Below are 25,341 nucleotides of genomic sequence, written 5' to 3'. Positions count from 1 at the left end.
GAATCCCTAGATCCTAGTTCAGGGATGGGCAACTGGCGGCCTTTTATAGGCCCTTGGATCAATTTCCAAAAACCGGGCCCCCGACCCCAAAACAATTAAATCTATTTTTTTAGGAACTCAGTCGGGCTCTCAACTTACTGTTGAGAGTTAGCGTGGTAGTATACACAAGGTGACATTTTCATCAGTAGTTTTTCTTGTTATGTAAGTCACTCAATAAGCCATGTTGGCTAATGATTTTTTGCCAGCTATCTAAACTTGTAGTAATGATGTTCTGAATACCGTCTGGGCAATCAATCAGGGCATGTGACCAGGGGCAATGACCTCAAGGGGGCCCCCATTGATATCATATTAACATGGCATAATGGTATATACTGGTATAATGCATTTAGTTTAAGGTCTAGTGCAGCTGTTTTTATCTTGATATCATTTCTGGGTAACAATTAAGTATCTTACTCTGTTTTCAAGTAGCCCTTTACACTCGTACGGGTTGGAAATGGCAGATTTGGGCACTAATAGCCGTGAACATTGGATTGTAATTGGCTGTACAGTAACATACTACACATGACGTCAGAGGTCTGGCCCTGCACTTCAAAGCGCTGCATGAGTTTTGACTGACAAACGTACTGAATTTGAGCACCACATGCAACAAGAAGTTGACCCCATCCCTCCTGGTAATTGGGCAACTTTTGCCCCAAAAATTGTCAGAGGGAAATGCTGTAAATTTAAGATGAACATTTTATTTTGAAAGATGAGACATTGAGGATTATAATAAATACCGATTTGATGCCATACAAGCTAGCCAAAAATATGTGCGCTTCACGTATCCAAATCATCAGTGTCACCATTTATGATCACCATGTTTGATGTACAGCAACAAGATTACATGTCGTCATACCCTGGGTTGTTCTGAACAGAATGAGCCAGCCTACTATTTTTATTTTTTTAAATTGTGAAGAAAATTTGCCTTGGCACATGCAACTGAAGGCACTGATGACTGCTTTCTAAGTGCACCAAAGTTACCATCTGTTTCTCTGAATTGCCTTTGTGAAAGCCTAACACTGTAAGATCATATTTTATAATTTAGCTAGTCATATTGGCAATAGAACAAGCTTTCAAATCCTGCCCAACTGACCCAGATTGTGATTTTATATTGGTCTGTTTTTGGATTGCGTTAACAACAACAGTAATTGTGTACAAGTGTGCTTGCTCTAAGTTTCTGAACGGCACAGATAGGAGAGCTCAAAAAAGTACCTTTTTATAGTTGAAGACTATTCTTTGAGTCATAAAAGTGCATTGAAATTGCTTCGGGACTGTGTACATTTTGGAGAGGTGTGTGTGTCCACTTGGGAGACACCAGTTAGTCCTCTCACTCAAACCCTTGTCATTTTTTTGTCTTATGTTGCACCTACTCCACATTTTCAGATTTCGTTATCAACAAATACAGCAAAGTATAGTAAATCTAAAATGCACATAAAATCAACAGCGTAATGTTTTGGATTCAGTCTTGTCAGGTGAACTGTAGTCCTCACATTTTGGTATAATAATTTCCACATTATCTCCAAACTGTTCCCTTTCAATTGCTACCATGGTTAAGCATATGCTTTTCATATTTTTTCTGTAAGAAACATTTCAATGTAGCCCTTTCTATATAGGCAAATTCCCACGAGTGTAAAGTGTTAGTGGTCAAAAAGAAACAAAAATATTTATTGAGCAAGAATTTTGCTACGACTGTCTGGGATTGATCTGAGTAGGGAAGGGAAAACTGAAAACTAGTTGTCATTGGCAGAAAGTTTGGAACAAATTTACTGCCTAGTGATGTCACCAGGCAGGCCAAAACTCCATCCTACCAAAACAGGCTGAAATGTCAGCTAGCTGCCTATCAAGCTAGCGGGGTTTCTTGAGGGCTTGAAAGCAGCCTGTGACACGGTTAGCCATTGTGGCTGGGACCGTGGATTGTACCGGGTTTGTGGCTGTCTAAATCCCTGCTGTTTGTTGTGTTCAATCATCCCTGTGACCTGCCCTGTCTGTAACTGCGAGGTGTAACCGCGTAACCTACGTTGCCGGCTACCATGACAAAGACCAAAGCCAACTGTTGAGGACAGTGGGGTCTCTCTATCACAGCTGAAGGATCTTTTAAACTAATAAAAATAGTTCCAAAAGCAGAATCAACATTGTTTTGACGATTTCAAATAATAGATGACCTGACTAGAGGTCTAGGACCTGAAAAACAGGACAAAGTGAGGGAAATTCTGAGAAATTGAAGATTGACCACCAAAAGTTTGAGGTAGAATGCACCCACAGGACTGGAAAAACCACCACCGTCCCGGGCCGATAGTGGTCGAGTTCCTGAGGTTCAAGGACAAGGTAGCTGTTCTGGAAAGAGCCAAGCACTTGAGAGAAATGTATATCTTCCTCATCGAGGACTTTTCTGAAGCAGTGGGCCAGAAGAGGTAAGAACTGATCTCAGCCATGAAAGCTGCCAGAGCGCGTGGGGACATTGCTTACATCCACTATGACAGGCTCATTGTCCACCCTCGTTTCCAGAAGCCTGGAAGGGATGAGAAAGCCAAGCCTATGGGTTCATAGCTTCAACCCAGCAGTGCACACACGCACACACAAATATATATTATTCAATTAGTATCTCTTTGTTTGCTCTTTTCCATATTATGTCTATCTCTGATAAGCTACCCAGGATAGGGCTGAAAATATCCCATTAATATATGTAACCTTAGAAATAAGGTTCATGAATCAATAACTTGCTAACATCAGATACCATTCATACAGTGGCAAGAAAAAGTATGTGGAATTACATGGATTTCTGCAATAATTGGTCATAAAATTTGACTTGATCTTCATCTAAGTTACAACAATAGACAAACAGTCTGCTTAAACTAATAACACACAAACAATTATACATTTTCATATCTAAATTGACCAGACCGTGTAAACCTTCAGTCCTTGGTGGGAAAAGTATGTGAACCCCCTTTAATAACTGGCTGACCCTCCTTTGGCAGCAATAACCTCAACCAAATGTTTTCTGTAGTTGCGGATCAGACCTGCACAATGGTCAGGAGGACTTTTGGACCATTACTCTTTACTAAACTGTTTCAGTTCAGCAATATTCTTGGGATGCCCAGTTGTAAACCCCTCTCGAGGTCATGCCACAGCATCTCAATCAGGTTGAGGTCAGGACTCTGAGTGGGCCACTCCAGAAGGCATGTTTTCTTCTGTTGAAGCCATTCTGTTTGTTTACTTCTGTGTTTTGGGTCGTTGTTCTGTTGCATCACCCAACTTCTGTTGAGCTTCAATTAGCAGACAAACAGCCTAACATTCTCCTGCAAAATGTCTTGATAAACATTAATTTTTCCATCAATGATAGCAAGTTGCCCAGGCTCTGAGGCAGCAAAGCAGCCCCAAACCATGATGCTCCCTCCACCATATTTTACAGTTGGGATGAGGTTTTGATGTTGGTGTGCTGTGCCTTTTTTTCTCCACACAGTGTTGTGTGTTCCTTCGAAACACCACAACTTTAGTTTCATCTGACCACAGAATATTTAGCCAGTATCGCTGTGGAACATCCAGGTCCATTTTGTTAACTTCAGACATGCAGCAATGTTTTTTGTAGACAGCAGTGGCTTCTTCCGTGGTGTCCTCCCATGAACACCATTCTTGTTTAGTGTTCTACGTATCGTAGACTCATCAGAGATGTTAGCATTTTCCAGAGATTTCTGTAAGTCTTTAGCCGACACTAGGATTCTTCTTAACCTCAGTGAGCATTCTGCACTGTGCTCTTGCAGTCATCTTTGCAGGATGGCCACTCCTAGGGAGAGTAGCAACAGTACTGAACTTTATCAATTTATAGACAATTTGTCTTACCGTGGACTGATGAACGTCAAGGCTTTTAGAGATACTTTTGTAACCCTTTCCAGCTTTATGCAAGTCAACTATTCTTAATCTTAGGTCTTCTGAGATATATTTTGTTCGAGGAATGTTTCACATCAGGCAATGCTTCATGTGAATAACTAACTCCGATTTGTGAGTGTTTTTTTATAGGACAAGGCAGCTCTAACCAACGTCTCCAATCTCGTCTCATTGGTTGGACTCCAGGTTAGCTGAGTCCTGACTCCAATTAGCTTTTGGAGAGGTCATTAGCCAAGGGGTTCATATACTTTTTCCAACCTACACTGTGAATGTTTAAATTGTGTACTCAATATAGACAAGAGAAATACAATAATGTATGTGTTATTTGTTTAAGCACAATGTTTGTCTATTGTTGTGACTTAGAGGAAGATTAGATAAAATTGTCAAATTTATGTAGAAATACAGATAATTCCAAAGGGTTCACATACTTTTTCTTGCAACTGTATATTAGCCATTTCTGAGACTCTCACTTAGATAATTAATTTGATTATACAGCAGTAGCAATACATGGATATAACATCTATAGAAGAGACAGAAATGCTTATGGGGGAGGTGTTAATGTATATATTCAGAGCCATATCCCTGTAAAGCTTAGAGAAGTGTTGTGGTACATCTAAACCCTTTTATTTTGGGGTGTTGTTATAGGGCACCAAGTGCTAACAGTCAGTAACTAAATAATATGTGTGAAATTCTTGATAGTGTATGTGATGTAAACAGAGAGGTCTATTTTCTTGGGGACCTGAATAGACTTGTTTTCATCAAGCTGTCCACTCAAGAGGAAGCTTCTCACTGTAACCAATGCCTGTAATCTGGTTCATGTTATTAGTCAACCTACCAGGGTGTTAATAAAAACTACAAGGTCATGCACATGTATCGATCACATTTTTACTAATACTGTAGAACTTTGTTCTAAAGCTGTATCGGTACTGATTGGATGCAGTGATCACAATATTATGGCTATATCCAGGAAAGCCAAAGTTTCAAAAGCTTGGCCTAAAATAGTATATAAGAGATCTTACAAAAGATTTTGCTGGGCCTCTTATGTGGATGATGTTAAAAATATTTGTTGGTATGATGTGATTAACCTCTCTAGGGTACGTGGGACGGTAGCGTCCCACCTGTCAACAGCCAGTGAAACTGAAGGGCGCCAAATTCAAAACAACAGAAATCCCATAATAAAAATGTCTCAAACATACATGTATTTTACACCATTTTAAAGATACACTTGTTGTAAATCCAGCCACAGTGTCCGATTTCAAAAAGGCTTTACGACGAAAGCAAAACAAACGATTATATTAGGTCAGAGGCAAGTCACAGAAAAACACAGCCATTTTTCCAGCCAAAGAGAGGAGTCACAAAAATCAGAAATATAGATAAAATGAATCACTAACCTTTGATGATCTTCATCAGATGACACTTATAGGACTTCATGTTACACAATACCTGTATGTTTTGTTCGGTAAAGTTCATATTTATATCCAACAATCTGAGTTTACATTGGCGCATTATGTTCAGTAGTTCCAAAACATCCGGTGATTTTGCAGAGAGCCACATCAATTTACAGAAATACTCACAATAAACATTGCTAAAAGATACAAGTGTTATACATATGGAATTTTAGATCCACTTTTCCTTAATGCAACTGCTGTGTCAGATTTCAAAAAAGCTTAATGGAAAAAGCACACCATGCAATCATCTGAGTACGGCACTCAGACGACAAATAAAGCTATACAGATATCCGCCATGTTGGAGTCAAACATTAGTCAGAAATAGCATTATAAATATTCACTTACCTTTGATCTTCATCAGAATGCACTCCCAGGAATACCAGTTCCACAATAAATGTTTGTTTTGTTCAATAATGTCCATTTATGTCCAAATTCCTCCTTGTTGTTAGCACGTCCAGTAATCCAACTTCATGACGCACGAGCAGACAGTCCAAAAGTTCCGTTACAGTCCGTAGAAACATGTCAAGCGATGTATAGAATTAATCTTTAGGATGTTTTTAACGTAAATCTTCAATGATGTTCCAACCTGAGAATTCCTTTGTCTTCAGAAATGCAATTACGTGAACGCGCGAGACTGAGCTCGTGGCTGCTGGCAGACCTCTCATTCGCCCCCATATCACAGTAGAAGCATCAAACAAGGTTCTAAAGACTGTTGATATCTAGTGGAAGCCTTAGGAAGTGCAACATGACCCGATAGACACTGTATATTTGATAGGGCAAGAGTTGAAAAACTACAAACCTCAGATTTCCCACTTCCTGGTTTGATTTTTTCTCAGGTTTTTGCCTGCCATATGAGTTCTGTTATACTCACAGACATCATTCAAACAGTTTTAGAAACTTCAGAGTGTTTTCTATCCAAATCTACTAATTATATGCATATTTAATTTGGGCATGCTTTTTATCCAAAATTCCCTACCCTAGAGAAGTTAATGAGGAGCATCCAGACGCTGCACTTGATTAATTTATTTAATTGCTTCTTCCAATTATTGATAAACATGGATATGTTAAGAAACTGACTTTTAGAACTGTTAAGGCTCCATGAATTGATGAGATTTTGAAAAACTGTATGGCTGAAAGAGATGGGTCAAAACGAGTGGCTAATAAGTCTGGCTGTACATCTGACTGGCTGACTTACTGCAAATTGAGAAATTATGTGATTTAACAGAAAATATTATGAAGCTAAAATTAATGATATAAAGAATGATAGGAAAAAACTTGAGTAAATGAAATTATGGGCAGAAAGACAAATTCAACTCCATATTTTATCAAATCAGATGGCTTCTTCATCACAATTATTTTAATTATTACTTCATTGGCAAACTTAGGCAGGAAATGTCAAGTGAGCCATCGTATTCATGCATAAAAAAACAAATAATGAAAGAAAAGCATTGCAAGTTTGAATTTGTAAAGTTACAGTAGTGTGGGAGAGGTGGAAAAAGTATTGTTTACGATCGATAATGACAAACCTGGCATTGACAAATTGAAATCAAATAAAATGTTATTGGTCACATACACATGGTTAGCAGATGTTAATGTGAGTGTAGCGAAATGCTTGTGCTTCTAGTTCTGACAGTGCAGTAATATCTAACAAGTAATCTAACAATTCCACAACTACCTAATACACACACATCTAAGTAAAGGGATGGAACAAGAATGTACATATAAATATATGGATGAGCGATGGCCGAGTGATATTGACGAGGTGCAAAGTTTGGGGTCACTTGGAAATGTCCTTGTTTTTGAAAGAAAAGCAAAAAATGTTGTCCATTAAAATGACATCAAATTGATCAGAAATACAGTGTAGACATTGTTAATGTTGTAAATGACTATTGTAATTTGAAACGGCTGATTTTTAATAGAATATCTACATAGGCGTACAGAGGCCCATTATCAGCAACCATCACTCCTGTGTTCCAATTGGCACATTGTGTTAGCTAATCCAAGTTTATCCTTTTAAAAGGCTAAGTGATCATTAGAAAACCCTTTAGGAATTATGTTAGCACAGCAGAAAATTGTTGTACTGATTTAAAGAAGCAATTAAACTTCTTTAGACTAGTTGAGTATCTGGAGCATCGGCATTTGTGGGTTCGATAACATGCTCAAAATGGCCAGAAACAAACAACCTTCTTCTGAAACTCGCCAGTCTATTCTTGTTCTGAGAAATGGAGGCTAATTCCATGTGAGAAATTTCCAAGAAACTGAAGATCTCGTACAACGCTGTGTATTACTCCCTTCACAGAACAGCGCAAACTGTCTCTAACCAGATTTAATGACAGTTGAGGACTTGTGAGGCGTCTGTTTCTCAAACTAGACACTCTAATGTACTTGTAAATGGTTGTAAAGATGGGAAGAGGTCTGTCCGTAATAAAGAGATGCTCTGCTTTAACACCACATTCCAAAAAGCAAGACAAAACTAGAGCCTGCAGGACTTATCTTGATTATTGTCCAGTCGTGTGGTTGAGTGCTGCAAGGAAATACCTGGTTAAGTTGCAGCTGGCCCAGAACAGAGCGGCACATCTTGCTCTTCATTGTAATCACAGGGCTGATTATAAATAGTATTCATGCCAGTCTCTCTTGGCTAAGACTTGAGGAGAGACTGACTGCATCACTTCTTTTTATAAGAAACAATGTGTTGAAAATCCCAAATTGTTTGCATAGTCAACATGCACGGAGCTGACACACACTGACTCCACTAGACATGCCACCACAGTCCACAAATCCAGAACAAATTCAAGAAGGCGTACAGTTATATAGTGCTATTATTGCATGGAACTCCGTTCCATCTCAAATTGCTCAAATGAACAGCAAACCTGGTTTCAAAAACAGATAAAGCAACACCTCACGGCACAACGCCTATTTGACCTAGATATTTTGTTTCTATTGGTATTGATACGTAGGCTACGTGTGCCTTTTTAAAAAAAAGTGTATTAATGTAGTTCTGTCCTTGAGCTGTTCTTGTCTATTAATGTTCTGTATTATGTCATGTTTTGTGTGGACCCCAGGAAGAGTAGCTGCTACTTTTGCAACAGCTAATGGGGATCCTAATAACATACCAAAATCATCTTCTGAGGTAATGGGAAGCAATTTTTATACGGTCTGTTTGAGATAGAAGTTTTATATATATATATATATATATTTTTTTTTTGTGTGTGTTTTTTCTTCAATTTATGCTTTGGCCACATACGAGTATAGGATGAGTTAACACAATTTATTTGGGTACGAGTTAACCTCACTTAGTATTCTGTTTTCACTGGACAGTTACTGTAAAGAGGAGCAGCAGGAGTGGGTGAAGGGGCTCCATTGATTCTCCGCCTGGTTCACCACTCTACCAGGGCAGAGCATAGTCAGACGGGAGACTCTAGACTAGAGGATCAAATGCTATATAATTCAGTTTTCACAGTTCAAATTAGTCAGGCCTGTCTGAAACAACATGCCCCACCACCTTCCACTCAAACTGGGACTCCACCTCTCAGGCCACACAGAGTAGACATCAAAGGACAGTGAAAATGGAATAGGCTGTTTTAGAAAATCATCCATCTGTGCATTGGGAAGTATTGAGGGGTCAGGGGTCCTGTGTTTTCTTCTGTGCAACAGAAGTCTGGTGGTAAAGTCTTGTGGCTTTAGAGTGGCGACGCGTTGAGCGCTTTAGATTAGTCTGTCACTGTTGTGAAACGCGCATACTTCATATCGACTCCTTTTTTCTAGAAAAAATATTTAATAAATAAAACATGCAATCTTTTGAAGGTGATGCATGAATTGTTGTTTCTCACTGAGATGTTTGTCTACGTGGAGACCCTTGTTTCACAGTTCTCTCTTTGTCTATCTTCTGTCTTCCTCTGTGTGTTTTGCAGGCGATCTTTGAGCTTTCTCGAGGGGAGAAGGATCTCATTGAGGATCTGAAGCTGGCCAAGAAGGTACAATCTGCTTTTCCAATAAAGATAATTTCCCTTTTTGTTGAGTGTCACAGCTGAGTTATTCTACCCTGCTGATCAGCCAGGCTCCAGTTTCTCCTACGCTCCGACAATCACACACTTGAGACCCCGTGGTGTGTGTGTGTGTGTGTTTTTGACCATTACAGTAGATGTACAACAATATGCCAACAGATGTTTGGTCTATTTATAAGTCTAATACTGTTGCGAAAATGTATTTTATATCTGATGGAGATGTCCCATTTTTATTAAACCTTTATTTAACTAGGCAAGTCAGTTAAGAACAAATTCTTATTTTCAATGACGGCCTAGGAACAGTGGGTTAACTGCCTTGTTCAGGGGCAGAACGACAGATTTTTACCTTGTCAGCTCAGGGATTCAATCTTGCAACCTCTAGGCTACCTGCCAGCCCCATTTGACGTCTGTTGTCTTTTTTTAGTGCCGTTTTGTCAAGGGGATAAAGTTTTTTTTCCCACTAATATTGGATGTGTTGTTTATATTACGTCTGAGCTATGATCAAGTAGCGTATCAAACACTTGTTCATTCGTAGCTTATGACATGGATGTCTACATTTGAAAAATACCAAGAGTTTTTCATCTTCAGGGCTCACACTTGATTCAGGTTTTAGTGCTTCTAAAACTTGTTTTAATGTAACAAGTGAGAAAAGTAGTGTTGGGTTGCATTGCTGTGACTCCAACTTAACATTCTACTTTCTCTGTACCTGTAGGCGTACCATGACCCAATGCTGAAACTGTCCATCATGACAGAACATGAGCTCAACCAGATCTTCGGAACCCTGGAATCTCTCATTCCGCTGCATGAAGGTGAGAATGAATGCTTACAAAGGACCGAACCACAAGAACAGGCAATTGCAAAGAAACACAGTTGCTCACACAAACACAGAAGTCAACACACAGCCATATACACACACACACTAACACCCAAATGAACCATTAGACAGAGGTTGAGACCGCTCCTTCTACTCACTATTCAGATCTGCTGAGTCGACTGCGAGAGGCCAGGAAACCAGACGGCTCCACAGAACATGTGGGGCACATCCTAGTGGACTGGGTAAGACCATCCGTTATGATCATATGTAGGGGATGAGGGTTTTCCTGACCATGTGACGTAAACAGGAAAAACTGATGGATCAACTTGATTATATTACAGTTTTCAATACTGATTAGACTTTGCAATCAGTTGTATGTTCATACTACACATGCCCGAGGTGGGAATATCTAACAGTAAACAAGTTAGACATACTGACAAATTTTCTAAAATGATGTTGGAGGTGAGTTATGGTGGAGAAATAAACATTACATTATCTGGCAAAAGCTCTGGTGGAAATTCCTGCAGTCAGCATGCCAATTGCACACTCCCTCAAAACTTGAGGAATCTGTGGCATAGTGTTGTGACACAACTGCACATTTTAGAGTGGCCTTTTATTGTCCCCAACACAAGGTGCACCTGTGTAATGAACATGCTGTTTTAACCAGCTTGTTGATATGCCACACCTGTCTAGTGGATGGATTATCTTGGAAAAGGATAAATGCTCATTAACAGGGATGTAAACAAATTTGTGCACAAAATTTGAGAGATACGTTTTGTGCTTATGGAAAATGTATGGGATCTTTTATTTCAGCTGATGACAAATGGGACCAACACTTTACATGTTGCATTTTTATATTTTTGTTCAGTATACATATGAAATGGGTAAAACAGTATGTAAACATGATTAAATGTACCAGTGTTCCATGTCTAGTCCTTGCCAATGACAAGCATACCCATAACATTATGCAGCCATCACCATGCTTGAAAATATGAAACGTGGTACTCATTATTGCATCCATGCAACTTATTATGTGACCTGTTAAGCACATTTTTACTGCTGAACTTATTTCGGCTTGCCATAACAAAGGGGTTGAATACTTATTGACTCAAGATGTTACAGATTTTCATTTGAAAGAATTCTTAAAATATAATTCCACTTTGACGTTATGGGGTATTGTGTGAAGGCCAGTGGAAAAACAAATCTAAATTTAATACATTTTAAATACAGACTAACAGAACAAAATGTGGAAATATTTAAGGGGTGGTGTGTGTGGCAAATCAAAAACAGTAAACTGAACTGGCCTATGGGGAGAGAGGGAGCTAAATTTGTCCTTGTTTCACTGGCAAACTAAGTGGTTTTGTGTCACTTCACTTCACACAGCATCAATTTACTCAATACTTTTCTGAGGATGGATTCAGCCATCGAGAACCCTCAAAACAGCTAGTTCATGAGGCAGCCTGAGATGTTTGTTTTTCATAGCATAGCTAGCTTATGAAAACAGAGTCATCATGTGTCTTATTGGCCCAGTGTACTTCAACTGCGAAGTGTGTGTGATCAGAGCTCTGTGTAGTGTGCGTGCACTCCAAGCTCAGTAAGTTGACATCTGGGGTTCACACACCCACAGTAGCCGTTGTTGCAACACCCAGAGAAATCTCCTACTGGTGTGGAGTTTGGTTACCCTGTGTGGAGGTTAAAACAAGGCTCTTAGGTAACATGTCATGATAACTTCCTCAGAATGTGTGCAGTGACACTTTAGCTGGACACCTTAGCAAAGAGCTGGAATCGGGTTAGTTCTGCAGTGCTGTGAAGTGTGTCCAAGGCTCTTAGTGTATTGATGCTGAGCAGCTCCTCTCCATCCCGCCTTCGCTTCATCCCTACTTTTTGTTTACACTAGGTAGTTATGGGGAACAATGTATGCCTGACAAGGATGCGGAGAGCCTCCTCTGCTCCCCTGCTTCTCAGGGGTTTACTTGCCCTTCTCCTCTGAACTCTGCTCCACCACGGAAAGATGTCAATGTGGTTGCGTAATAGAGTAAAGATTTCCAAATTCCACTTAATCTCCAAAGCATCTATTGGTCACTTTTTAAACAATGAAAAGTGAAACAAAGCAAGTTCTCTGTCCTATATTTCCTCATGCTAGAACTTCAGATCAATCCACCATGAAAATGACCTTCAACGATTAAATGGTCATCCTAAGTTTTTAGGATTTTTAAGTTTTTTTTCCTCCATGAAGAACGAGGTGATTGTTAGTGGTGTTCCTATGAAAAAGGATTGTGAGGCTAGTGCTGCCTCCGGGTTAGTCATGTGGATGTACGAATGTGAACATGCACCCCATCAACCCCTCTCCCATCGACATCACCTCCCAATACACTGCACAGAATGAAGCAATAGAAATGTAAGTACTATTTTAGAGTTCTTCTTGCCTCTGACTGTATTAGAGGAGGTCCAATGTCCTTCCCTTCTCCAAAGCAGTTTAAAAAGGAGGTGGAGAGATTATTTGAGGAATCAAGGAAAGATTCATTGAGAAAGAGCCTCTGGCTCACAGTAAAAAAAAACATAAAAAAACAAAAAACAAATCCTGGTCAAACTCTTGGCTCTATAATAGATGATACCAAGAAAGCTTCTCTGATTATTTACTTCAAAGAGCATGATCGATGTCAGGGCCTAGTGCCTTGCTCAAGGGCACAACGGCAGGCAATGGCATGTAGGATTTGATGCAGCAACCCTCCGGTTGCCAGCTCGCTTACCGACAGATTTTTCCTGTTGGACCTGGGATTCGAACTGGCAACTCCGGCTGCTGGCTCGCCTCTAACCCCTAGGCTACCTGCCGCCCCTTCAGATAAGGGGAGGTGCTAACAAAATTAACGAATGGGGAAACAGCGCAATTCCGCATTAGATGACACATTTTCAGTAAGGGTGAGCATAGTATGTTGATATTTGTTGCTTACTGCCTACATTTTTACTAAGCCGTATGTTCAAAATAGTATGAGTGGTACACAGAATGTAGTTGTAGTAGGCAAGAGATTTCATCCCCACACCCACTCACTTAGCCCCTCCCTCCCTCCCTCTCTCTGTACTTCTGTTCATCTGCTGTGCTCTGGCTGCACATGCCCAGTTACAGTACATTCCTAAAGCTTTCAATGTGATGTCGTCCAGGTATATGGAAGAGCAGTTTGACAAAAACTCCAGCACACTGGTACTCCATTCTTGTATTCTTCTCAATATATAAAGACTTGGAGTCGTTGGTCATACGGGAATGCTACACAGAGCTAGACCAGGAATGTCTGGAGGCCTAACATCTCTGAAACATGTGCACAATAAATAAGAGCTACTTTGCAAAGTGTGCACTTATCTGAAGCAGAAACACCATTACTGACCTCTTCCTTGATCTACGTCCCCCTCTCTCTCCTCTCCAGCTTCCCTGTCTAGACTCCTACAACTCATACTGCAGTAATCAGGTGGCAGCCAAGGCTCTGCTGGACCATAAGAAGCAGGACCACCGGGTGCACGACTTCCTGCAGCGCTGCCTGGAGTCGCCCTTCAGCAGGAAGCTGGACCTGTGGAACTTCCTGGATATACCCAGGAGCCGGCTGGTCAAATACCCCCTGCTGCTCAGGGAGATCCTCAAACACACGCCGAACGACCATCCAGACCGACAGTACCTGGATGAGGCAGTGAGTAGAGAGGGAGAGATTGAGAGACCCACATATCCGCAAACACACTGACACCCCCACACAAACACACACACACACATACATTCTCACTCACAACCCTTCTCCATCTCTCCCTCTCTCCAGATCAACATGATCCAGAGCATCGTGGCAGAGATCAACACCCAGACGGGCGAGTCAGAGTGTCGTTTCTACAAGGAACGTCTCCTCTACCTAGAGGGCAGCCAGAGAGACCTACTCATTGACAGCTCCCGCATCCTCAGCTGTCACGGGGAACTGAAGAACAACAGGGGTGCTGTGAGTAGTGCTCTGTCGATCATAATAACACAACACTTTGGAGTGGCAGTGAGATAGGGTAGGGAGGGATACAAAAGGATAGGATGGACATTTGCAAGGATGGACATTTACCTGAATAATAACATGGACGCTGTGAGTGTTTCTGTCCATTTACTTTTCAGTGTCACTCACGAAAAGCAGTAACAGTACTATAACACTGCACTGTAATATCCACTGACAGTCAATTAAAATGCTTAATGACACGCCACTGCTAGCTATGTCCTCTGACATAAGTAAAGTCAATGGTGAGGTGTTTTTTTTAAGAGCGGGGGCAGTGTCTTCCTCTAATAGATTTACCTTATTGCCATTTTAGATATATGAATAGCCTCTGAATCCACACAGACCCGTGATGGTACGAGTAAACCCTTTGACCATGACCCTTAAAGCACCTCTCTCACCACATATCAATCGGTCTACTGGAGGTCAGGAGTCAGCTCTGAGAGAGTAGGTTCACCTCTAGGCACTCGCTGGGTCATCTTTCCTACTGAGATAACAACCGAGTAGAGGGGGAGGCGTCCGGACCTGGGTTCAAATACTATTTGAAATCCATTTTAAATGCAGGGCAGTCCATAAGGGCAGATGATGGACGTTAAGGATCTGGAAAGATTCTGTTTGGAGGAATGGTCTAAGATCCCTTCCAATGTGTTCTCCAAGCTCAAAGAGGGTGGCAGGTAGCCTAGCGGTTAGAGCGTTGCGCCAGCATCCGAAATTTTCCAGGTTCGAATACCCGAGCTGTCAAGGTGAAAAATTTGTTGATGTGCTCTTGAGCAAGGCACTTAACCCTAATTTGCTCCAGAGGCGCCTTTACAACTATGGCTGACTCTGTAAAACAACACATTTCACTGCACCTATCTGGTGTATGTGACAAAATAATAAGTAAATACTTTTAGAAAAAGGCTGTCTTTTTTTAACTTAATCAAGGGTGCCGAAAATGTCGGACCTGACTATATCTCTGAGACTTGTGTATGAAATACAGCACGTCAACTGGAGTGTATTTAAAATAAAATACCTTCCACACTGGTGTTAACTATTTTCTAGTCTGAGGAGTATAGAACAGTTGATATACACTGCTCCAAAAAATAAAGGGAACACTTAAACAACACAATGTAACTCCAAGTCAATCACACTTCTGTGAAATCAAACTGTCCACTTAGGAAGCAACACTGATTGACAATACATTTCACATGCTGTTGTACAAATGGAATAGACAATATGTAAAAATTAGAGGCAATTCGCAAGACACCCCCAATAAAAGTGGTTCTGCAGGTGGTGACCACAGACCACTTCTCGGTTCCTATGCTTCCTGATGTTTCGGTCACTTTTGAATGCTGGCGGTGCTTTCACTCTAGTGGTAGCATGAGATGGAGTCTACAACCCACACAAGTGGCTCAGGTAGTGCAGTTCATCCAGGATGGCACATCAATGCGAGCTGTGGCAAGAAGGTTTGCTGTGTCTGTCAGCGTAGTGTCAATAGCATGGAGGCGTTACCAGGAGACAGGCTAGTACATCAGGAGACGTGGAGGAGGCCGTAGGAGGGCAACAACCCAGCAGCAGGACCGCTACCTCCGCCTTTGTGCAAGGAGGAGCAGGAGGAGCACTGCCAGAGCCCTGCAGCAGGCCACAAATGTGCATGTGTCTGCTCAAACGGTCAGAAACAGACTCCATGAGGGTGGTATGAGGGCCCGACGTCCACAGGTGGGGGTTGTGCTTACAGCCCAACACCGTGCAGGACGTTTGGCATTTGCCAGAGAACACCAAGATTGGCAAATTCGCCACTGGCGCCCTGTGCTCTTCACAGATGAAAGCAGGTTCACACTGAGCACATGTGACAGACGTGACAGAGTCTGGAGACGCCGTGGAGAACGTTCTGCTGCCTGCTACATCCTCTAGCATGACCGGTTTGGCGGTGGGTCAGTCATGGTGTGGGGTGGCATTTCTTTGGGGGGCCGCACAGCCCTCCATGTGCTCGCCAGAGGTAGCCTGACTGCCATTAGGTACCGAGATGAGATCCTCAGACCCCTTGTGAGACCATATGCTGGTGCGGTTGGCCCTGGGTTCCTCCTAATGCAAGACGATGCTAGACCTCATGTGGCTGGAGTGTGTCAGCAGTTCCTGCAAGAGGAAGGCATTGATGCTATGGACTGGCCCGCCCGTTCCCCAGACCTGAATCCAATTGAGCACATCTGGGACATCATGTCTCGCTCCATCCACCAACACCACATTGCACCACAGACTGTCCAGGAGTTGGCGGATGCTTTAGTCCAGGTCTGGGAGGAGATCCCTCAGGAGACCATCCGCCACCTCATCAGGAGCATGCCCAGGCATTGTAGGGAGGTCATACAGGCACGTGGAGGCCACACACACTACTGAGCCTCATTTTGACTTGTTTTAAGGACATTACATCAAAGTTGGATCAGCCTGTAGTGTGGTTTTCCACTTTAATTTTGAGTGGGACTCCAAATCCAGACCTCCATGGGTTGATAAATTTGATTTCCATTGATCATTTGTGTGTGATTTTGTTGTCAGCACATTCAACTATGTAAAGAAAAAAGTATTTAATAAGAATATTTCTTTCATTCATTCAGATCTAGGATGTGTTATTTTTAGTGTTCCCTTTATTTTTTGAGCAGTGTATGTATATACAGTGCCTTGCGAAAGTAGTCGGCCCCCTTGAACTTTGCGACCTTTTGCCACATTTCAGGCTTCAAACATAAAGATATAAAACTGTATTTTTTTGTGAAGAATCAACAACAAGTGGGACACAATCATGAAGTGGAACGACATTTATTGGATATTTCAAACTTTTTTAACAAATCAAAAACTGAAAAATTGGGCGTGCAAAATTATTCAGCCCCTTTACTTTCAGTGCAGCAAACTCTCTCCAGAAGTTCAGTGAGGATCTCTGAATGATCCAATGTTGACCTAAATGACTAATGATGATAAATACAATCCACCTGTGTGTAATCAAGTCTCCGTATAAATGCACCTGCACTGTGATAGTCTCAGAGGTCCGTTAAAAGCGCAGAGAGCATCATGAAGAACAAGGAACACACCAGGCAGGTCCGAGATACTGTTGTGAAGAAGTTTAAAGCCGGATTTGGATACAAAAATATTTCCCAAGCTTTAAACATCCCAAGGAGCACTGTGCAAGCGATAATATTGAAATGGAAGGAGTATCAGACCACTGCAAATCTACCAAGACCTGGCCGTCCCTCTAAACTTTCAGCTCATACAAGGAGAAGACTGATCAGAGATGCAGCCAAGAGGCCCATGATCACTCTGGATGAACTGCAGAGATCTACAGCTGAGGTGGGAGACTCTGTCCATAGGACAACAATCAGTCGTATATTGCACAAATCTGGCCTTTATGGAAGAGTGGCAAGAAGAAAGCCATTTCTTAAAGATATCCATAAAAAGTGTTGTTTAAAGTTTGCCACAAGCCACCTGGGAGACACACCAAACATGTGGAAGAAGGTGCTCTGGTCAGATGAAACCAAAATTGAACTTTTTGGCAACAATGCAAAACGTTATGTTTGGCGTAAAAGCAACACAGCTGAACACACCATCCCCACTGTCAAACATGGTGGTGGCAGCATCATGGTTTGGGCCTGCTTTTCTTCAGCAGGGACAGGGAAGATGGTTAAAATTGATGGGAAGATGGATGGAGCCAAATACAGGACCATTCTGGAAAACCTGATGGAGTCTGCAAAAGACCTGAGACTGGGACGGAGATTTGTCTTCCAACAAGACAATGATCCAAAACATAAAGCAAAATCTACAATGGAATGGTTCAAAAATTAACATATCCAGGTGTTAGAATGGCCAAGTCAAAGTCCAGACCTGAATCCAATCGAGAATCTGTGGAAAGAACTGAAAACTGCTGTTCACAAATGCTCTCCAACCAAACTCACTGAGCTCGAGCTGTTTTGCAAGGAGGAATGGGAAAAAATGTCAGTCTCTCGATGTGCAAAACTGATAGAGACCTACCCCAATCGACTTACAGCTGTAATCGCAGCAAAAGGTGGCGCTACAAAGTATTAACTTAAGGGGGCTGAATAATTTTGCACGCCCAATTTTTCATTTTTTGATTTGTTAAAAAAGTTTGAAATATCCAATAAATGTCGTTCCACTTCATGATTGTGTCCCACTTGTTGTTGATTCTTCACAAAAAAATACAGTTTTATATCTTTATGTTTGAAGCCTGAAATGTGGCAAAAGGTCGCAAAGTTCAAGGGGGCCGAATACTTTCGCAAGGCACTGTGTGTATATATATATATATATATATATATATCAGACAAGAATATAGATTTAAGCTATCTGAATGGACAAGAAATATATATAAAAATGTAATTACAATATCAATTACTTCGATCAGAAGAGGCCAACATTGGCACAATATTCAAATCTATTTTTCATGTACGTAAATAAAAATGTCAAATTATAGGTGATATGCATATTGGCTACAGCTTCATGTCCAAACCGATGCTGACATGAGGCAGGAACCAGAAAATGTAGCTAGACTTTAATCCATTACAGTCAAAGCCCTGTCAAAGTATGTATGTATGTATCTATCTGTTTGGTCCAATTACATTATTTCCAATGCAGTTAATTGTTTTGTACCTCCATGAGAAACCTTGATAAATATATGTTTTAAAGTAGGCAAAAACCCTATACCCTAACACCCTCCTCTCCCCTCGTTCTCCAGAAGCTGCATGTGTTCCTGTTCCAGGACGTGCTGGTCATCACTAGAGCCATCGCCCACAATGAGCAGCTGTACTACCAGCTGTACCGCCAGCCCATCCCCGTCAGAGAGCTGCAGTGGGAGGACCTGCAGGACGGGGTGATACGCCTGGGAGGCTCCATCAGAGGAGCCTTCAGCAACAACGAGAGGAGTAAGTGTTTACGCCATTGACTTACATATATAACATTTTTTATATGAATTCTAGGATCTCTTTGGTTCATCACTAGCGGAGAAGGACTGTTGCCGCTGGGCACCCCTGGTCTATTAATGCCCACTGTGGTCATTAACTTGCAATCTGCTTGTATCGAATTTCCCCTGTCTAACCTCATCTCTCCTCTCCTCAGCCAAGAACTTCTTCAGAGTGTCGTTTCATAGCAGTAGCCAGCTCCACTCCCACTCCTTCCAAGCCAGCGATGCCTTCAACAAACAGCAGTGGCTCAACTGCATTCGACAGGCCAAAGGAGCTGCTGAGTCGGCCATGGGGGTTGTGGGGTTGGGGATTCCTGTCGGGGTGGAAACCAGCATCAGTGACCCAGAGCCCCCTCCAAGCCTACTCAGCCCCCACGGCCCTCTGAGCCCTACAACACCTCCCCTCTCAGGACCACTGGCCCCCCAGCCAAAAAGCATGGACCATTGCGACAGTGACTCGTCTGTCGACTCTCCAGGCTGTAGCATGGACATGGACACAAGCGAGGCTTTGGCCTCCCCCACAGGCTGCCCTGATGGACCAAACAGACTCTAGTAGTAGCAGGCCATCAGAAGTGTGACCTTCGGGGTGTCATGACCTCTCTGGGTTAGAGAGGCTAAAGGTTAAACCTTGGCAGTATTGGTGGCAACATGGCAATGCTCCCTATATACGGGAGGGAAGAAATACACTGTGGAAAATTGGAGCACTTTTTTTTTTATTCTACCCACTTTTTTCATTTGTTAGTTTTCTTTGTTGCTGAACTTGAAAAAAAAAAAAAAAACTCTCATTCTCTCTTGAGCATCTTTCTATGAGACTGTGGTGTTGTCTGTAGCAGTGACAACCATGTATCTTAGCTGTGACTGTCAGGTCTACTGTGGATGTCTACCTGGAGAGGAGGGAAGGCAGACATGACTGGGACCACAGGACTGTATTTTTGTTGTCTCTCCTGGTCCGACTCTGGGCCTCTAGAGACACTGCCATCACACATTATCCCACTGCAGTACTACTGTGGCCTCCCAGAGCTAAGAGAATACACTGATGATATTTTCTTTGTGTTGAACTAAAATATAAACGCAACATTTTAATGTTCCATACTCACAAATTTGTTCACATCCCTGTTAGTGAGTATTTCTTCTTTGCAAAGATAATCCATCCACCTGACAGGTGTGGCATATCAAGAAGCTAATTAAACAGCATGACCATTACACAGGTGCACAATAAAAGGCCACTCTAAAATGTGCAGTTTTGTCACACAACACAATGTCACAAGTTGAGGGAGTGTACAATTGGCATGCTGGCTGCAGGAATGTCCACCAGAGCTGTTGCCAGATAATAAAATGTAAACTTCTCTACCATAGGCCGCCTCCAATGTTGTTTTAGAGAATTTGGCAGTACATCCAACCGCAGACCATGTGCAACCACGCCAGCTCAAGACCTCCATATCAGGCTTCTTCACCTGCGGGATCATCTGAGACAAGCCAGCAGGCCAGCTGATGAAACAGGAATATTTTTGTCTGTAATAAACACCATTTGTGGGGGAAAAACCTGTTCTCAGTGGCTGGGCCTATGCCCAGTCATGTGAAATCCATAGATTAGGGCCTAATGAATATATCAATTGACGGATTTCCTTATGTACTGTATCTCAGTAAAATCGTTAATTCCTGCATGTTGCGTTTTATATTTTGTGTGTGTGTGTGTGTGTGTGTGTTGATGTAAGAATCTAGAGAACATAGTGTTTGCAATACCCATTCAAAATGACCAGCAGAATGTTTTCAAAGACAATCAATATGATGTTATTATTGTAGTACTTGACATGGGGTTGCAGGGGGGTTCGTTAAGGACAGGTTACCGTAACCCTGTAAAAGAGGTTAAAGGTGTTCACCTCAGAATCTTCCCACATCTTGGCCAGAAGAAAAAAAAGCTATGGTGTTCCATAAGTCAGGAACTGGCAATTCTAGAACAGGCCCCATATACGGCCTCTTGGTTGTGTAACCTAGTATAAACACATGTCACTCAGAGGGGAGAGCTGTTGGTGGGGTTTGATTCATTTCATAATCGATTGTGTTTATTTAAATCTCCTCTATAAAGTAAATTAGTCTGAGGTAAGCACAACATTAAATTATTACATGAATTTCCAAATTATGTAGAAAGACCTGAACAGATTCCATAGTTGGGCAGTTAGACGTAGTCAATCTCATGTAGAAAGACCTGAACAGATTCCATAGTTGGGCAGTTAGACGTAGTCAATCTCTACTAGATTTGCAAGAAGTGGGAAACTTAACATTTTACAGCAAGTAAAGAACCCATCCTGGAGGAAGCAGGATTTTCCATGGTGTTGAGAGTCAATGTCTTAAAGATACATTTTGGATTAAAGCCAGTATTGAATGAATTACTGTTGGTGTGTTTAATGGTCACGTTTATCACCCACAAAGTGACTCGCTGGTCGCTCCTGTAAAAAGCGAAGTGGAGACCTTTATTGTTTAAAAGAAGTAGTCACTTGTTTATGTATTTGTACTCTGACCAGTCCTCTGTCACTGGGTGCTCTGTGTTGAACTGACTCACTGCTAAATTGTTGCCAAAACTGTGTGTGTCAGGTAATTATGATCTTGTGAAAGTTTACTTGTGGGGCGTCATGTTCCCTCTCATTTGTATAGAAGTTCAGGAAGGAATCGGTTTGACCAAGTAAACACTAAAATAAATATCCCAAAACAGTATTCTTTTTTATAAAGAAAATGTATTGAAATCTATGATTTAGGATGTCTATTTGTAGTTTATTTTCCCACTATGAATGAGTTAAATATGCTTTTATTTGGTTCATGTTGGAGACTGGAGGTGAGAAGATTGCACAGGGAAGTATTGGAATGAGAGGGGCCTAACGAACAAGAAAAAAAGAAGGAATGAAAAAAGCAAGGAAAAAATAATGGTTTCAGAACGAAATACTGCATGTTGTTGTAGGCTATGTACTGTAAGCTAAGCCATCAGATAAAGGGAATTGAAAGGAAAATACAGTGATGAGTTTGAACCCTTTAGGTCAAATTTATGCAGAAAATCCTCAAAAGTCCTAATAATAAATAAAGTGAACTTGATATAACAAAAAAAATGTACTTTTTCTTTTTGTTGAGGAAACTGATCCAACATTCAATGTATTTGTCGGAAAAAGTATGTGAACCTCAAGATTAATCAGCTATTAATTAAAGTGTATTTGGTCCCATAATACAAAAAAATCCTAAAGGGTTCAAACTTTCTCTCACCACTGTAGATACTTCACATTGTTAGATGATGGCTATATGACCTGGCTGAGAAAGATGGACATGAAAAGACTGGACCAAGTCATATTTGTTACTGGTATTATGGTCTGTTGTGATAGAGCTACAGTGCCTTAAGAAAGTATTCACAACCCTTGACTTTTATCACATTTTGTTGTGATATAGCCTGAATTTAAAATGTATTAAATTGAGATTTTGGGTCAGTGGCCTACATGCAATACCCTATAATATTAAAGTGAAATTATGTTTTTCAAAATATTTAAATTAATACATAATGAAAAGCTGAAATGACTTGAGTCATTAAGTATTCAACCCCTTTGTTAGGGCAAGCCAAAATAAGTTTAGGAATAACAATTTGCTTAACTCACTTAAGTTGCATGGACTCACTCTAAATCAAATCAAATCAAATTTGATTTGTCACATACACATGGTTAGCAGATGTTAATGTGAGTGTACCGAAATGCTTGTGCTTCTAGTTCCGACAATGCAGTAATAACCAACGAGTAATCTAGCTAACAATTCCAAAACTACTACCTTATACACACAAGTGTAAAGGGATAAAGAATATGTACATAAAGATATATGAATGAGTGATGGTACAGAGCGGCATAGGCAAGATGCAGTAGATGGTATCGAGTACAGTATATACATATGAGATGAGTATGTAAACAAAGTGGCATAATTTAAAGTGGCTAGTGATACATGTATTACATAAAGATGCAGTAGATATAGAGTACAGTGTATACATATGAGATAAATAATGCAGGGTATGTAAACATTATATTAAGTAGCATTGTTTAAAGTGGCTAGTGATATATTTTACATCAATTCCCATTATTAAAGTGGCTGGAGTTGAGTCAGTGTGTTGGCAGCAGCCACTCAATGTTAATGGTGGCTGTTTAACAGTCTGATGGCCTTGAGATAGAAGCTGTTTTTCAGTCTCTCGGTCCCAGCTTTGATGCACCTGTACTGACCTCGCCTTCTGGATGATAGCGGGGTGAAGAGGCAGTGGCTCTGTGGTTGTTGTCCTTGATGATCTTTATGGCCTTCCTGTGACATCGGGTGGTGTAGGTGTCCTGGAGGGCAGGTAGTTTGCCCCCGGTGATGCGTTGTGCAGACCTCACTACCCTCTGGAGAGCCTTACGGTTGTGGGCGGAGCAGTTGCCGTACCAGGCGGTGATACAGCCCGACAGGATGCTCTCGATTGTGCATCTGTAGAAGTTTGTGAGTGCTTTTGGTGACAAGCCGAATTTCTTCAGCCTCCTGAGGTTGAAGAGGCGCTGCTGCACCTTCTTCATGATGCTGTCTGTGTGGGTGGACCCGTTCAGTTTGTCTGTGATGTGTACGCCGAGGAACTTAAAACTTACTACCCTCTCCACTACTGTTCCATCGATGTGGATAGGGGGGTGTTCCCTCTGCTGTTTCCTGAAGTCCACAATCATCTCCTTAGTTTTGTTGACGTTGAGTGTGAGGTTATGTTATTTTCCTGACACCACACTCCGAGGGCCCTCACCTCCTCCCTGTAGGCCGTCTCGAGTTTGGAGGGTACTATGGTGTTAAATGCTGAGCTGTAGTCGATGAACAGCATTCTCACATAGGTATTCCTCTTGTCCAGATGGGTTAGGGCAGTGTGCAGTGTGGTTGAGATTGCATCGTCTGTGGACCTATTTGGGCGGTAAGCAAATTGGAGTGGGTCTAGGGTGTCAAGTAGGGTGGAGGTGATATGGTCCTTGACTAGTCTCTCAAAGCACTTCATGATGACGGAAGTGAGTGCTACGGGGCGGTAGTCATTTAGCTCAGTTACCTTAGCTTTCTTGGGAACAGGAACAATGGTGGCCCTCTTGAAGCATGTGGGAACAGCAGACTGGGATAGGGATCGATTGAATATGTCCGTAAACACACCGGCCAGCTGGTCTGCGCATGCTCTGAGGGCGTGGCTGGGGATGCCGTCTGGGCCTGCAGCCTTGCTAGGGTTAACACGTTTAAATGTTTTACTCACCTCGGTTGCAGTGAAGGAGAGTCCACATGTTTTGGTTGCGGGCTGTGTCAGTGGCACTGTATTGTCCTCAAAGCGGGCAAAAAAGTTATTTAGTCTGCCTTTTCTTTTTGTAATCCGTGATTGACTGTAGACCCTGCCACATACCTCGCATCTGAGCCGTTGAATTGCGATTCTAGTTTGTCTCTATACTGACGCTTAGCTTGTTTGATTGCCTTGCGGAGGGAATAGCTACACTGTTTGTATTCGGTCATGTTTCCGGTCACCTTGCCCTGATTAAAAGCAGTGGTTTGCGCTTTCAGTTTCACGCGAATACTGCCATCAATACATGGTTTCTGGTTTGGGAATGTTTTAATCGTTGCTATGGGAACGACATATTCAACGCACACGTTCTAATGAACTCGCTCACCGAATCAGCGTACTCGTCAATGTTGTTGTCTGACGCAATACGAAACATATCCCAGTCCACGTGATGGAAGCAGTCTTGGAGCGTGGAATCAGATTGGTCAGACCAGCGTTGAACTGACCTCAGCGTGGGAGCTTCTTGTTTTAGCTTCTGTCTGTAGGCAGGGAGCAACAAAATGGAGTCGTGGTCAGCTTTTCCGAAAGGAGGGCGGGGGAGGGCCTTATATGCATCGCGGAAGTTAGAATAGCAATGATCCAAGGTTTTACCAGCCCTGGTTGCGCAATCGATATGCTGATACAATTTAAGGGAGTCTTGTTTTCAGATTAGCCTTGTTAAAATCCCCAGCTACAATGAATGCAGCCTCAGGATATATGGATTCCAGTTTGCAAAGAGTCAAATAAAGTTCGTTCAGAGCCATCGATGTGTCTGCTTGGGGGGGAATATATACGGCTGTGATTATAATCGAAGAGAATTCCCTTGGTAGATAATGCGGTCGACATTTGATTGTGAGGAATTCTACATCAGGTGAACAGAAGGACTTGAGTTCC

General features: G+C 41.8%; 1 protein-coding gene across 4 annotated transcripts in view; it reads left to right on the top strand.

The window, feature by feature from the left end:
- The window catches only part of LOC110527722 (rho guanine nucleotide exchange factor 3), a 121,412-nt gene extending 101,524 nt beyond the window's left edge, over positions 1 to 19,888 (top strand). For all 4 annotated transcript variants that reach the window (XM_021609182.2, XM_021609183.2, XM_021609181.2 and 1 more), the window contains 7 exons: positions 9,281 to 9,343; positions 10,086 to 10,182; positions 10,353 to 10,429; positions 13,607 to 13,864; positions 13,988 to 14,158; positions 18,903 to 19,089; positions 19,283 to 19,888. In XM_021609182.2, the coding sequence (XP_021464857.2) occupies positions 9,281 to 9,343; positions 10,086 to 10,182; positions 10,353 to 10,429; positions 13,607 to 13,864; positions 13,988 to 14,158; positions 18,903 to 19,089; positions 19,283 to 19,680 (1,251 nt within the window). In that variant the 3' untranslated portion in view covers positions 19,681 to 19,888. The remainder of the gene's footprint in view (positions 1 to 9,280; positions 9,344 to 10,085; positions 10,183 to 10,352; positions 10,430 to 13,606; positions 13,865 to 13,987; positions 14,159 to 18,902; positions 19,090 to 19,282) is intronic.
- Positions 19,889 to 25,341: the final 5,453 nt, after the last annotated feature.

The sequence above is a fragment of the Oncorhynchus mykiss genome, chromosome 7, assembly GCF_013265735.2.
Source record: "Oncorhynchus mykiss isolate Arlee chromosome 7, USDA_OmykA_1.1, whole genome shotgun sequence".
NCBI classification, from domain to species: Eukaryota; Metazoa; Chordata; class Actinopteri; order Salmoniformes; family Salmonidae; genus Oncorhynchus; species Oncorhynchus mykiss.
The sequence above is the reverse complement of the archived record's forward strand: the minus strand, read 5'-3'. Positions and strand labels throughout refer to the sequence as shown.